At 47.5% G+C, this 16,490-nt stretch overlaps 1 protein-coding gene across 1 annotated transcript in view; it reads right to left on the bottom strand.

Annotated features, from left to right (window-relative positions):
* The window catches only part of ANK1 (ankyrin 1), a 216,623-nt gene that overhangs the window by 90,106 nt on the left and 110,027 nt on the right, over nucleotides 1-16,490 (bottom strand). The window contains 1 exon segment of the mRNA XM_025440516.3: nucleotides 9,466-9,567. Within this exon segment, the coding sequence (XP_025296301.3) occupies nucleotides 9,466-9,567 (102 nt within the window).

Raw genomic sequence — 16,490 nt, 5'->3', positions numbered from 1 at the left:
CAAACTGGAAATGAAAACAGCTCAGGGAGGGCCTTCCCGGAGGAGTAATGGGCTCAGCTCCATGAGTGACATGCAGAGTGCTGAGACCCGGGCTGAGAGCTGGGAGCCCCTGGCCTTTGTTCTGGAAGACTCTTCCCCTCTTTGCCTCTCCACCAATGTCAGGAGGTGAAGTGAGGTCACTGGGGAATGGCTGGGAAGGGCAAGGATCCCACTGCGGAGCTGGGATCTCATTATTAAACACCATGGGTCAGTCTGACTCATGACAAGTAATCAACTTACTTTAAAACTACAAATTAGTCATGATCATTACCCAGATAAACATCAAATAGCTTATTTCTGCTGAGATGCAAAGGCAATTTACCTATTTAAATTAATCCAGGGGGTGGGGCTTTCCAAGTCCCATCTTTCTCACTGACTGCCTTCTCTAACAGGAACCAGAAGGATCCATGGTACCAGGCACAGGGGAATGTGGTTGCTTCTCTTGTTCGACTGCAATGGCAGTCTTTCTGACTGAACAGCACTTTCCCATGCTGGGGCTGCAATCATACATCCTTTTCCTTCCTTCATTGGTATCCAAAGCTGCACCATGGCAGCAAGTTTTAAGAGGCTTGATAGTCTCCTCTGATCACGTGGGGAGGCTGTCTGGGTGAGTTGGGGGTGGCTACAGGCAGAGTCAGGGAACTGTGTAGCTGAATACCATCTCTGTCAACAGTTCCTAAGGAAAAGATGACAGAGGAAAGTAACAGACTCCATATCCACACTGATCTAGATAGAAGTAGTCCCTTGGCCTGATCAACCACCATCCTCATCACCCATCTCCCGCTGCCCCATGCCCTCCATCCTGCCTTTGCCTGGCTCTTCTTTCCCACTGCAATTTCTCTACCCCATTTCCATTTCCATTTCTCTACCTGACAAACTCTTACTCTTCCTTCAAAGCATCTTTGACTCATTGGCATTTTAGCCACTCCCCAGACCAAGAAGTAAAGTGAGAGCAGGCACTCAGACTTACTCCCCTTTGAGAAGCCGGCACATGGCATACTGCAGCAGCTCAATAAACATTTGTTCAGGAAATGCACAGCTGAATGAAAATATCCTGTACTCATTCACTCAATTTGTAACCTTCTATTTACAAGATGGACTTCCTTTCCCTGCCTCTGAATTCTTCAAGAGAAGGGGATGAATGAATTTAGTCTCTAACAAGGAGCTTAGGCATTCGTTGGAAGTGGTCATAATACACGTTTGTGGAATAAATGAGTTTGCAGAGAAACTTAAGATGATCTTCCTACCACCAGCTGATCGAATCCAAACTCATAAAGCTCAGAAGATATTCCAAGTAACCTCTAGACCTCAGCTTTCTGAGTTATAAAGTGAAAGCTGAATGTCATGACCTCCTCCTGGCTCTAAGGCTCTTTAATTTAGAAAGGTAGCAATCATCACAATTGCCAAAGCCCAACAAATACTAATCAGAAGATTTGGCATGCGGCCACCATAGAAAAGATTACTCTGTAGCCAAAACTACTTGTACCAGGGCTCCATTTATTCAAAATGCCTAAAATCTTTTGCCTTCAGGATAAACCAGTACCCAGCAGTAATGGCATTCATATGGAACATACATGTGGAAACCCAGAGAACATCAGTAAAACTAGAATGGTTTCACATGCTTTTGTTGGTTGTGTTTTAGCACTGGAAATCATTTACGTTTTTGTGATCATTCAGATGGTCAAGTTTCTGATACTTCAGTAAATACTGCCACATACTTGACTGCTGGGGCTTGTGCCAGAATCAGAATCCCCAGCATGCAAGAGTGTCATTATTCCTAAACATGACTATTTCACAATGCTCTGAAAAGTGACAACACACAGGGGCACCTGGGTGGCTCAGTCGGGTAAGCACCTTACTCTTGATTTCAGCTCAGGTCTATGATCTCAGGGTTGTGAGATCGAGCCTCACATCAGGCAAACAGGCTCTGCACTGGGCACGGAGCCTGAATAAGATTCTCTCTCACTGCTCCTTCTCTTTCTCTCTCTCCCCCTCTCAAAAAAAATTAAAGTCTTTATTTTTTTAATAAATTTATTTTTTATTGGTGTTCAATTTGCCAACATATAGAATAACACCCAGTGCTCATCTCATCAAGTGCCCCCCTCAGTGCCTGTCACCCAGTCACCCCCACCCCCCGCCCTAATTTAAGTTTTTAAAACAGTGACGGCACTCAGATGGGTGAAGTGTCAAATACATCACTTGAATCATTGGTGGGAACAACAGGCTTAGCATCTACTGACTGAATTTATAGAGGATATACTATATGTCGATGAATCTTGATGAGGAGCACCAAATAAAATAAAGTCCTCTCTCCTTGAGTGCCTACATTTTAGTGGAGGAAACAGGGATGGATGAAGAGACACGCACACATAGATGCATAATAAGTCTGGTGGCTCTCAGTACTGTGGAGATAAACAAGATAGGCCAAGGGGACAGAGGATCCCTGGGACGCTCCTGGAAACCTCTCCTAACTCTTTGCCTTATGCCAGTACTGTGGACAATTTGGCTTCTCTTTTGGGCATGACATTTTCTTCTGGGGTCGTAAGTAACTTTATTTCCTATTAGGAAGGCCAGCTGAGCCAGTGTTTGGTAAAGTTATAAGAACAGAAGAGAGGAAGGCCTGAGGGGCTCAGTCAGTTAAGCCTCTGACTCTTGGTTTTGGCTCAGGTCATGATCTCAGGGTCATGGGATTAAGCCCTGCTCCCTGCTCAGTGCAGAGTTTGCTTTTTCCTCTCTCTCTGCCCCTCCCCCTGTGCTCTCTCATGAGCACTCCCTCTCAAATAAAATAAATAAATAAATAAATAAAATCTTTTTTAAAAATAAAAAAATGGAAAACTCAAAACAGGGTTTTTGCCCATGGAATTATAGCTTGTGGTTTCCAGTGGAGTATTGTGTTCCCCAAGCACCTGACAATTCTAGGAATTCAGGAAAACAGATTCCCTAACTTGCTCTCTTCTTCTGTTCTTTTTATTTGGCTAACCGGCAAATATGTAAAGTCAATTGGTTCATCCCAGAAAATATGTTTTTTATTGCTTACAGCCTCCATAATAAAATATTTTGATTTGATATAAGTCAGAATTCTGGAAATCGGACATATGAAGCTTATGTGCCATGTGCCCCAGTCCTGGGCTGAGCAGGTGGACCCTGGCTCCTACACGGCCCTGTGAGGTGTGTGCTGAGGCCACAAGCCAGGGCAACAACACTCCCAAAGCCTAGGGAGGCGAGTCCTCTGGCTTCACCACCTCCACTGTCTTCCCATTACTCCAAGCCACCATGGATGGTTTGGATCTACCCGGTCCACTGCCTCAGCCTCCCTGCTTCCATCTCTGTGCCTCCAGTCGATTCTCTACCCAGAAGCCAGAGCGATCCTTTAAAAACCTAAACTGAGGGGCACCTGGGTGGCTCAGTTGGTTAAGCATCTGCCTTCAGCTCATATCATGATGCCAGGGTCCTGGGATTGAGCACCATGTCCAGCTCCCTGCTCAGCGGAGAGTCTGCTTCTCCCTCTGCCTCTGCAGTGCCCCCAGCTTGCGCTCTCTCTCTCTCTCTCAAAAAACAAACAAACAAACAAAAAAAAAACACCTTTTTTTTAAAAAAAGGAAAAACCCGGGGCACCTGGGTGGCTCAGTCAGTTGGGCATCTGCCTTTGGCTCAGGTCATGATCCCAGGGGCCTGCCTTGGATCAAGTTCCGCATCCGGCTCCCTGCTCAGTGGGGAATCTGCTTCTCCCTCTGCCCCTCCCTCTCTCGTGTGTGTGTGTGTGTGTGTGTGTGTGTGTGTGTGTGTTCTCTCTCTTAAATAAATAAAATCATAAAAAATAAAAATTAAAAAAACAAAAAACAAAAACCTTAATCAGATTGAGCATCTGTCATGTAATACCTTTCAATGACTTCTCACCATCTTTGTAGTAAAAACCCGAGTCCTCACCATGTGAAAGGCCTGCAAGCCTTTCACAATTTGGCCTCAGCAATTTCACCCACCTCCTTGCTTAGCACTTTTCCCTTTGATCATTTTACTGCAGCATTTTATAGTGCATTTTACACTGTCCTTGCTGTTCCCCAAGCAGCAAGCTTACTCTTGCCCCAGGGCCTTTGTACCTGTTTCCCCCCCTCCCAGGATTGCTCTTCCTCAGAAACCACATGGTTCTCCCTTACTTCTTGTGAGTCTCTCAGAAGGCCTCTCTAAAGAGAGGCTTTCCTTAACTACCCCATGGGAAATAGGCACCTTTACTTTTCTCCTCCATGCTACCTCTCATTAGCTGACCTTACACATTTGCTCATTTTCTTGGTTATAGACTGCCTTTTTTTTTTAAGATTTTATTTATTTGTTGGGGCAGGGGGTGGAGAGAGAGACAGCACAAGCAGGGGGAGTGGCAGACAGAGGGAGAAGCAGACTCCCCATTGAGCAGAGAGCCCAACTGTGGGGCTCCATCCCAGGGCCCTGAGATCATGACCTGAGCCAAAGGCAGATGCTTAACTGACTGAGCCATCCAGGTGTCCCTAGACTGTTTTTTCTACCAGCATATAAATGCCACAGGAGCACAGACTTTATCTATTTTGTCTATCTTGTTTAGTGCCCAAAATAGCACCTGGCACAAAGTAGGTATTTAATGAATACATGTGGACTAACCCCCACAAAGACACTGGTGGGATTATATTCAACATGTCTCTCTCCCTGTTTTCATGAGCCGGTGCCAGCATCTGACTTCCTCGAATGCTGAGTTACTTCCAAATATCTATCTTTGGTTTGGACCTCTTATCTGAGTTACAGGCATAAATATCCAATTGCTTACTATATATCTTCCCTTAGATTCCTGAAAGTCTCCTAGCAGGATCTCTGCACAGCTCTGATCTCGAGTCCTCACTCTTTCAGAGTCCACCACAGCGTTCCTCATCTCAGTGAGTGGTGCCACCCTCCACCCCCTGCACAAGGCAGACGTCTGAGGGTTGTTCTCCAAGTCTCCTCCCCGACCTTCTCCCATGCCATTCACCACCCAGGTCTGTTCCCCTTGTTTCATCGCCACAGCCACAACCCTTATCTAAACCCCCGACATTTCTCTCCCAGGCTAATGTGACTGTCCAGAACTGGCCTCCCCATTTCGACCCCCGGGGCCTTCCATCTACACAGTAGCCAAAATGATCCTCTAAAACACACCTCTGATCACGTCACTCCTGAGCTTGAATCTGTGGTTGGCTTCCCTCTGCTCTTGGGATAAAGATCAGAATCCTTAACACAGCTTCTGTAAGCAGGGTAGACACACAGAAACAGCTGCTCAGGTAGCTAAAAGCTGAACTACCTCCATTCCTCCGAGATCCCTGGAATACCTCCAAGAGCCATTACTCTGTCCCTTCCCCTGGCTTCTTCCCCTCAATCAGCAACTACAGTGTGGCACAGCAGGTGAACATACCCTCACACAAACACACACACACACACGATGTGTGCACACCGGTGTGCATACTGCTCTGGCCCTGGGACAGGCTATCTCAGCTGACTGTAGTGACTACCACCCCTGCCTACAGGGCCCAGCACAATCCCAAATTCACTTCTCCAGCCTCATCTGGAGCCTCTTGCCTCTGCACTGCAGCCACTCTGGCCTTCCTTAAACTATCTGTGCTTTGTCCTGCCTTAGGAACTGTGCACAGGCTGTTCTCTATGACTGGAATGTTTTTTTTTTTTTTAAGATTTTTTTTTTAGTATTTATTTGAGAGAAAGAGCATGCACACACAAGAGCAGGGGAAGGGACAGAGGGAGAGAATCTTCAGCAGACTCCCAGCTAAGTCTCATGACTTGAGATCATGACCAGAGCTGAAATCAAGAGTTGGACACCTAACCAACTGAGCTGCCCAGATGCCCCGATGATGGGAATGTTCTTTCATGTTCTTTCCTTCCTTTACAGTGTTAACTTCTATTCATCCCTTACCTCAACTATCTCTTCCTCATGGTAGCTTTCTCTGACTTCCAACTTTAGGGCAAGTCTCATATATTCTCAAAAAATCCTACACCTTTCCTTCACAGTTCCGAACCCACTTTGGTTTGCCTCTCTAGTCACGTGATTATTTGATGCTCTCCCTACCCATAGACTACAGTTCAGAGAAGATGAGGACTGGGACTCTTCTTTATACTGTCAAATCCATCCACATGCAGAAATATATGGGAAGACTAGCTACGTGGATCTAAGGCCTGCATACTGCTTAGATAAATGAAAGTATCAGGCATTCATGCAAAGATACTGGTGCACAGATGATGCGTGTCCTTATGTGTGAATTTGTTATTTTCTATAAATATAAGAATGATGACGATAAAAATTAGTAGACATAATCCATGCATTAAGGAGACTGCCCTGAATATTCAGATGTCTCTTACATAAGCCAAGAGTTCCTCTTTTCACACTGCTTAGAGTAATGACTTCCTATTATGGCAAGCAGCACTTCTTCTTTCCATAAAACATACTATTTGAAAGTGTGTTACTTATATAAGGATTAGCATTTGCTATATTACTGTTCTTATAGTCCACCAGCTCCAAAGATTCAAGCAGCACATCCTCAAGCCATGGCCCTGGGACAGGAGCCTGTTTTTATCATCTCAAAACAATGAACACATGTTCTGGGGAGAAGCAAGTTCTAGTCCATTATGATGCCAGCCCTGTGAGCGTTGTAAAGCAACAGCACTGTCTCCGTGGCTGCACTAATGGGTTTAATGAGGGCGTCAGTTCAGGCTACTATTGTCCTTCCCTCCCTGCCCTTCTTCACTCCAGAGCACAAGGCCAGCCACCCTCCAGAGCCAGCATGAGGCTGGCAGCACAGAGCACCTCCCAGGGTGCTGTCTGCAGCTGCAGAGTGGGAGACCTGCTGGGAGCTCTGGGGATAAGCCAGCCCCAACTGGCTTTGCAGGCCCCTGAATCCTTCCCTTTCCTCCACTCTGACATTCATTTCTGTGCTTGAAGCTGTGTTCTCTCAAAAAGGAGGCCAGGCTTAGCCGGCACTGCAGGCCAGCCTGAGACAGGAGCATCCCTCTGGTCCTCAAAGGGTTAAGTGCGACCTGTCCCGGGCACTGAGCCCATCGGAAACAGTGTCATACAGGGCAAAAATGCCTCGGTGCCTGCTGCTCTCTGAGCCCAAGCTGAACCCTGGGGGTGCCTTGAGGAGAGACAGCAGGGGGACGAGCCAGTTACACCCAGGGCCTCACCAACAGGAGACCAATCAGGACAAAGCCATTTCCCAGGTGTCATCAAAATCTTCCAATTTCGCACTGAAAATAAGCCCTGGCTCAAGGCTTATGAGCATCCAGTTGTCCCCATTTCTGCTAAATGGATTCCTCTGAGAGCTGGCATCTTAACCCTTGGAAGGCCTCTGAAGGTTCGGTGCTCCTCAGGCAGAGCTGCACTGCAGAGAGGCCCTCCTCTGCATTTAAGCTGTAGAAGCCTCAGAACTTTCCAGGTAGACAGAGAGAGCAATCCCCCCGCCTGTCGCCAGCTAGGACAACACAACTCCAGCTGTTTGCCAGGTGCAGTGTGAAAGCCAGGAGCCCCTCCGGAGCCCCTCCGATCCCCGAACTCACTCCCTGCCTCCATACTTTGCTCCTATATCCTCTTCCCTTGAAAGAAATGGGTTCATAGTTTCAATCTGTTTTCCAAAGGCCATACCTGGGCTCTGTGTTTGGTTAGAGTCACTGAAGATGTCCTCACTGTGTGTGGGTATACTTGGGTGGAGGGGGGAGAGGAGGAGGGTTTGCTGCCCCTACCCTGTCTGTGACACAAGCACAGGCCACATGCTAGTCTCCCCTGAAGTTCGCTGCCATGGGCTTCATACCACACCTGCTTTGATGTCCTATCTCACATCACCTGCTCCAACCACTCTGATCTCTTAGCTATGGATTTACACCATGGAGGACCAACTGAGTCCAAATGGGGTCTTTCCCTGAGAGAGAGAGAGAGCAAGTGGTATGTTGCATTTTAAGCAAGGTGGAGGGGACAAGGTGGAGGGGACGGGTGGTGAGAAGGCAGGGTAGTGAGAAGGCAGGGGGACAGAGGCACTGTTGCCTGGAAAAGTTAACTCTCCTTCTGGGAATCTGCCCTGGGAAAGCATTCTAGTGCGTTACAATGCAAGCGAGCCCTGAAGACACTCCACTAAATGAAAAGGACAAATGCTGTGTGATTCCACTTGTAGGAGGGACCCAGAGCAGTCAGATTCATGCAGACAGAGTGTAGAGTTGTGGTGGCCAGGGGCTGGCGGTGGCAGGGATGGGGAATTTCCTTTTTTTTTTTTTTAATTTTTATTTATTTATGATAGTCACACACATACACAGAGAGAGGCAGAGACACAGGCAGAGGAAGAAGCAGGCTCCATGCACTGGGAGCCCGATGTGGGATTCGATCCCGGGTCTCCAGGATCGTGCCCTGGGCCAAAGGCAGGCGCTAAACCGCTGCGCCACCCAGGGATCCCGGGAATTTCCGTTTAACAGATGCAGAGTTTCAGTTCTGCAGATGAAGAGAATTCTAGAGACTGGATGGTGGTCACAGTTCTCCCACAATATGAACGTACTTTATCGCACTCAACTAGACATATAAAAATGATTAAGATGGTAAATTCTATGTTATATGTATTTCACCACAATTAAAAATAATTTAGTGGCTAAAATGGTAAAAAAAAAAAAAGTTATAATTGGTAAATGTATTCTAAATTAGAAATGGAATTAGCACAATTTAACTGGCTGGTCAAACCAAACAAACCTGACCAAAGTCATCCAATCCATGAGCCCAAGATACAGCCCTGTTCTCTTTCTAGATGATACTTTCCTTTCTGTTGAGTTAAGTCCTAGATCTTTGGCCTCAAACCTGACTCTCTGCCCTCCAATCTGTCCTGAACATACGAGGTTTCCCTGCTACCCCCACCTGAAGCCAAACCGACCGCTTAGCCCCGGGAACCTCCGGAGAAGACATTCAAGGCAAGGCACGGTGGCTCTCTGCCCGAGCCAGACTTGCTTTTATCAACACCTGACAGAGCAAAGGAGGCGTCCTCACTATTTCTTTCTCAGCACAGCGAGAACTCACAAAGGCTGCTTGTGGACAAAGGAGGTTTAATGTCACCACTGACACAACATCCTTCAAAGGCTTCTCCTTCTGCCCTCTTTCAAAGGCCACAAATTCTAAGACCGCAGCAGGGACCAAGGGAACTTCTGAGGGAAGAGGCAGCAGGGGATGGGGCCTGGGCCCAGCCCACACTGTTCAGGCATCAGTCCCTCTCTGTGGGGCCCTGGACTGCGTCTGCGATGTAAACACCAAGGTTAGGGCCTGCAGCAGGCAGAAGCCCTTGGGGATTTTTGAGGCCACTGGGGAAAGGTTAATAGAGGCGGATGAAAGCTGTCAGGAAATGGCAACAGGCAAGAGCTTCTCTTCAGAGACCGAGTGCCCGTCCCCACCCCACGTACCTGGTTACAGGTGTTAATGTCTACGCCATTCCGCAGGTGATCCAAAGCTTTGTCCAAGTTCCCCGATCTTGCTGCCCTCAGAAAGCTGGTAGCAGCATCGGCCTGTGAGGAGAAACGGCAGGCTGTGAGTGTGTGCTCTGGTAATGACTTCAAGATCCCATTCAAACCCAGGGCTGCGGTAAAGGGCCAAGTCACCATGGCAGCCATGGCACCCTCCTGTTAGGCACCCTGGTGCCCCCCACTCCCACTCATGCCCATCATGGCACCTGGGCCTGGGATGGGCCTAGAGTCTCTGACTAGATGGCTCTCAGGTCTGTAATGTGAGGCTGCTTTGAGCCCATCCTCCCTTCTTTTTAGGATCTTTATAAGCAAGTACTCTAGGCTAGGACCCAGGATAGACCAGTCTTTGAGAGGGACCCCATGCCAAGCGCAAATGCTCAGTCCTACCTGGGGTCTTGCTGCTTCAATGTTCCCAGGGGCTCCTTGTTCTCACAGATGAGTCTTTATCACATAGCCCCTGGCCCCAGGGAGTCACAGATGCAGGCATCAAAGCAACCTAATACCTGCACTTGGGCGCTATTTTGTGGTTTGCTTTTTAAGGTATAGAACACACAGCACTTACTATGCACTAAGAACCATTTTCTTTTCTTTTCTTTTCTTTTTTTTTTTATTATTTTGGCATGATTAGCATTTGACCAAAGAAGATATTCAGGAGAGCAGCCCCAGGTATGAGAGCATGGTAGGACCAGGCTGAGGTGACAGCTAGAGCTTCAGGTCTCTAATGGAGTGCTTTGTAGGAGCTTCTTCCCCATGACAAGCAGATGGCTTCCATTAGCAACTAGCTCACTTTGTTGTTCTTTACCCTAAAGTGCTCCCACTGGCACTTCACGTTTAAGATCTGTTTACATACCCACAGACGTACGCATTACGCATTTAATCCTCATTTTTGAAAACCCCAAGAAAGAAGTAGTATGGTGGTCCCTCTTTTACAGTGAGGAGCCAAGACCCCAACATCTGAAGTGACTCATGCAGAGTCACACAGCAGGCAAGAAGCACAGCCTGGACTCAAACACACACAGGCCGCCTCTGAGATCCATGAGCTTGACCTCCTTGCTCTGCTGCCAACTGAACCTGAGCCTTAGCTGGCAGATGCCCCTTGTGAGCTCTCGTGAGTGAGAATAAAGAGGTTCCTTTCCATAGCCGCTGCTCTGCCACCACCACCGACCCACCACCAAGAACATGCGTCCGCATTAAAGGCAGCCAGAGGGAGAGGCGAGGACAGCAAAACCAAGTCTACACTGCAGACAAGAACCACACTATCAGAGTGGGTGCTGCCTTGGAGCAGGAGCCCCACGGTTCTTGGGCACCTTCATTCCTCTTCCCTGATCTGTAAGCTGGGGGGTAGGACCTCTCTCATACCCTTGCTGTGAAGCTGAAAGGAGGGTCACCTGGGTGGCTTAGTGGTTGAGCATTTGCCTTCGGCTCAGGACATGATCCTAGGGTCCTGGGATTGAGTCCTGCATCGGGCTCCCTGCATGGAGCCTGCTTCTCCCTCTGCTTATGTCTCTGCCTCTCTGTGTGTCTCTCATGAATAAATAAATAAAATCTTAACAAAAAGAAGCTGAAAGGAAATAATATAGACTATTAGAATGGTCATATCAGCACAAGTGCTGAGTTCTGTGCTTCACATGTGGCACATACCTGGGTTGAGTTTCATAGGTAATAGCTGTCACGTGACATGTCAGCCCTCCAGAAGACCCACCCATACCTCGTGGTTTCTTCTCCCTTCCAGGTACTCTATCTCCTTTCTTTAGGCTCTCTCCTCAGAGAACATGCCAGAGTGGGCGGAATGGTGGCCCCAACAGTTATGTCTGTGCCCTAATCCCTGGAACCTGGCAGTGTTACTTCATTTGGAAAAAGAGTCTTTTGCAGATGTAATTAAATTAGGATCTTGAGATAAGATCCATCTAGATTACCAAGGTTGGTCCTAAGTCCACTGACAAGCACCCGTATAAAAGATACAAGATGAAATACACATGCTCACAAGAAAACTTGATGAAAAGACCTGGAGGCAAACAGAGAGCTGCAGCCACAAGCCAAGGAAGCCAGAGACCAGCAGAAGCTGGAAGAGGCAAAGAACAGATTTTCCCCGAAAGCCTCCAGAAGGAGCATGGCCCTGTGTCACCTGGATTTCAGACCTCTGGCCTCCAGAGAATAAATGTCTGCTTTCAGTCAGCAAGTTTGTGGTGATTTGTTACAGCATCCACAGGGCACTAATATACATGCCTGCTGATGCTCACCCTAGACACAATCTCAAACAGTAGTCCAGAATTAAACCCTGATCCCTTCCCCAGAGCAGGTCTGCATGCCTTTGTCCATTAAACACTCAATCCATGGCAGAAAAGTACTTTGCAGCCTCACAGACACTGCTTGCACCCTTCAGGGCTGTCCCTGTCCCTCTTGCCACCTCGGGCTTCCAGTACTGCACTACAAGAGTTGCTTCCTTTCTCTACTTACCAGCTAACCCCTCTCCACCCCTGCCTTGCTGATCTTCCTAATTTTCTGCTTTCCTGCCAACCCTCTCATATTCCAGGCCCCTCCAGGCCCCCACCTTTTGGAGAGCTCAAACCGAAGCTCTGTGTCCACCTGTTCGCAAGATACACACCTTGCAGGGGGCACCTGAGGGTTGTCTGGGTGGCACATTTGGTTATGTGTCAGACTTTTGGTTTCTGCTCAGGTCATGGTCTCAGGGGCTCTGTGCTCAGCAAGGAGTCTGCTTAAGACTCTCTCCCTCTCCCTTTGCCCCCCCCTAAAATAAATAAACAAATCTTTAAAAACAAAAAAACCCATACACACACTTACTGCCCTCAACACAGCTGGCAGAAGAGCCCCTTCCTCTTTCTTCCTTGTCCTCCTGTGGCATTCCCAGGGTGTCTGCCTCCAGGCCCACGCCCAGATTATTAGACTATTCATGGGACCCTGAAGCCCTCTGACACTCTAGATGGCTAATTCCAATCCAGGTCCACTCAGCTCCTATCTCCACTTATGATGCTGTCCTTGGATACACAATATTTACCATCTTTAAATCTAGAAACAGGAGCTTGATTTTTTTTCTTTTAAAAATGTACTTTAAATACATGTTTGTCTGTCTCCCCAGTCAAATTGTTTACTTCTCAGGGCAGGGACCAAATCTACCTCTTTGGAAATCCTTCAAAGCATGAAATGTCTGCTAGGCCATCATCCCCCTTGGCTGAAAACACAAGGTCCCTAAAATCCCCATGGTTCCTCAGCAAGGCATCTGTGGTGGGGGAAATATCTTAGAAATGGGGATTGCCCTGTTGGTTTCTCCATGAGCTGGATTCCCAGAGAAATCAGACTCAAGGTTTAATCCCTCTGAGAAATGTCTATCTGTACCTACTGAATCAGAAAGTCTGTCTGTATTCAACTATTGGGAAAAAATACTAAATTATTCACCAAGAATGAGAGTGTTTGAGAGATCTGTCTCCCATCTGTCCCACCTACCCAAAGTACCTTCCATAGCACAATAATAGGATTCAGGATGAAAAGCCGAGCATGGCAGGTAAAAATAGTGCAATGTGACACAGCTCGACTGTTTGAAGTACTGACTCCAGAAAGTGAAGCACAATATTCGCAACAGACAGACAAGCAGATAAACAGAGGGTAAGGAAAGCCCATTCAAGACTAGGATGTGGAAGGCAAAATAGTGTGTGTGGTTTGTGTGCTATAATAATGAAATTACAACAGTAATACCAGTCATTAGGCAGGTATCTTACCAAAGTGGTCTCTTTCCATCCTTATTGCAACCAATGAAGTAGGCACAATTATCATCCCCATTTTAGAGGTGATGAAGCTGAGGTCTGGAGAGGTTAATAACTTGCTCATGTTCTGCAGCTAGTTAACACTCAGGGATTCAGCCCAGGACTCCCTGATGAAAGCCCACGCCCTTCCTCTGACCTTGACCCTGAGATGCTTCCCCAGCAATTTCAAACCTGAAGGTGTCTAGGAAGCCCTGACAGAGTGTGGGGGCTGAGAGGAGCCACATGACTTTGCCAATCAAACAGTTAATCCATGGCAGGGAAAAGGTCCCAGGCAGGTCCCAGCTCTAACCCTGAGGGCCACATTTAGCCCAAGACAGGCCTTGTCCCAGTCCTTTCTTTTGGGGATAAAAAACCAATGGTAAGAATAAAGTGACCGGCTATAGTCACCTATATAGTTAGAGGTGAAGTTCAATTGCTAAGGCCTTTTCATTTTTGTTTGGTCTTCTCTGGTATAGAGTAGTCAGGACATTAGCAGGATCCTCAGGGTGTCTTACAGGTGAATTATAGATAATGGTGTCACTCCCACTGTGTATCACTCAGTTTAATTGTACAATATATTTGCTGAGGTCCTATTTCAAGTCCAGGATTCTGCTAGGGCAAAGAGAAATAGAATAAAAAATCAGAATATAGGTCCCTGCCCTCATGACTTGAAAAACAAAGTGATGGGGTTATAAAGGGGTCTTTTGTGCATGGATGTGTGCATGCACACACTCCTTGATTCAGTCCACTAGCATTTAGTGAGCATCTCCCAGGTGCCAGGGAATATTTAAGCTAGGGAGCAAATGACCTTGGTTGGAATATGAGACCCATTCTCACCGTCTTGTTCTTCTGAGCCCACTCTGCCCATCTATCTAATTCAATTACCTTCAAGTCAATAACCTGTCCCAGGTGCAATTTCCTGGTGAATCCAGGAACAGTCTGTAATCCAATAGGGCAGAAAGAGAGCCGAATGAATCCAACACATTTCATTTAGAATGTTTACCCGAGTAGACACTAACCAGAAAAACAACAATGGCAATAATGACAAAACACTAACCAGACTATCTCTAGGCTCTGATAAATTGGAGCAGAATTCCTGGCCCTCCCCAAGTCTCACCTGTCTCTGGGATGTGGGGCAGCCTCAGAGAGGCCTCTCTGTTCGAGGAAACTAGATAGAGGACCTAAAGGAGGCTGTTCACTGTGTTCCAGAAAACCGGTCCACAGGGCCCTGATCCCTGCATACACCAAGGAGCTGCCCTCCCCTCTGAGTACCCTACCAAGGCTGTCTGCTTGTGTCTTTGCCCCCTCCCTCATCTTGAGTTTCATTTTAATCTAGGTTTACCTGTGAGAAAATTGCTCACAACTGCATTGAGGGCAGGAAGGTGTATACATATTTTGTTAAGTCCTCAGCTCGCATCCCAGCTGGTTAATCCATGTGATGTCCCTGAACTTCCCTTCATAACAAAATAAGTTTGCCTTTTTTAAAAAAGATTTTATTTATTTGAGAGAGAGAGTTAGAGAGCACAAGCAGGGTGTAGGGGCAGAGGGAGAGGGAGTGGGTGAAGTAGCCTTCCCCCTGAGCAGGGAGCTGGATGTGGGACTCCATCCCAGGGCCCTGAGATCATGACCTGTGCCATAGGCAGGAGTTCAACCGACTGAACCATCCAGTGCCCCAAGTTTGTCTTTCTAAAGCCCTTACTATGTATTAGACACTTTACATAGACTAACTCATTTGCTCCTCCCAATAATCTCAGGAGGCAGGTGCACTTATTATTGTCTCTTCTGCATAGATGAAGCGAATGAGTCACAGAGAAATCAAGTAACTTATCCAAAGTTACACAGCTAATACATGGCTTGGCCAGGATTTGAGTCCAAGAAGCCTAATTCCAGGGTTTTTCTCTTCACCCATGTGCTATCCTGCCCCATGGGCCAATCATTTTTAGTGCTCCTAGTCTTCTTCTCAAGTTCAGCTCGGTGGGAGGAAGGCTTCCACCTGTGCTCAGAAGCTGCACCCACTTTGGCCCCGACTTCAGGAGGAAGTAATGGAGGGGAAAGGAAGGACCTCCAGTTCTCATCAGGACTGCTTGGAAAAAGTGAACCGCTGGTTACCTGAGACACCCAGACTATTATTAAACTTGCACTTCCTGAGTGGGGTGATACGAATATAGCAATAGATACGTAGCTGAGGGGGTTCCAGTGTCCTGGGAGGGAGAGGCCGGAAGCACAGCAAGAAGTGTCAGCATGCCTGAACATACGAGCACCGAGGGCTTCCTAAACTCCGGAGGCCAAGCACAGCTGAGTTTCAGGCCGAGTAAGAGAGTCCCAGGGCCCCTTTTACCTCCTCTGGTGCTTGAGCCAGTCTAAGCTTCCCTGGGACACACCATGAATTGCTTTCTCAGGGTCTTTTAGTGCAAAATTCATGTCTAAAAAAGGCAAATGGAGGGATGCCTGGGTGGCTCAGTGGTTGAGCGTCTGTCTTCGGCTCAAGTTGTGGTCCTAGGATGGAGTCCTGCATCGGGCTCCCTGAGGGGGCCTGCTCCTCCGTCTGCCTGTGTCTCTGCCTCTCTGTGTCTCTCATGAATAAATAAATAAAATCGTTAAAAAATAAATAGACGAATGGAAAACAGCAATCATCAGTAAACAGTGCTAAGATAAGATAGATAAGATAATATTTCTTTCCCTAGGGGTCTTGTTGCAGCCAAATGCAGTTTCCTCAAATTGTCAGGATTCAAAGGAAGAGATTCTAGATCCTTCTCTGGGGGTGTGGCAGCAGCACATGCAGAAGACTAAGGTAGGCCAGGGCCCCAGACACAGAGCTGTCTGCTTGTGTTTGGGGGTGGCCTGCCACATCTGACAGTTCCTTCCTACTCAGCACCATGCTGTTCCTGGGAGCCCGTCAGGCCTCCCAGAAAGAAGTGCCAGCACCGGCCAGTGCACACACCTGTGTGGCCCCTGCCTTTACCCCGCCGACTGCAGAGAGACAGAAGTGAAACCTGGGCCACAGCATGTGTTTTCATGAAGTTTTTCATTTTTCTCTCCAGAAAGTTGTGCGGGTAAAGCTTCACAAACTGTCTCCAGCCACCCAATCAGACTACCCATTAGCAAAGGTAGAACGAACATATTAAAGGTGTCGCTAAGGAAATAAAACGTGCAAGCCGGAGTCCCGGGTTCCCTTATAATCTCCCAGCACGACTGCCAGGCCTTGGG

This window comes from Canis lupus, chromosome 16, assembly GCF_003254725.2.
Source record: "Canis lupus dingo isolate Sandy chromosome 16, ASM325472v2, whole genome shotgun sequence".
Taxonomy (NCBI): domain Eukaryota; kingdom Metazoa; phylum Chordata; class Mammalia; order Carnivora; family Canidae; genus Canis; species Canis lupus.
Note: the sequence above shows the minus strand (reverse complement) of the source record. Positions and strands in the feature narration are given on the sequence as shown.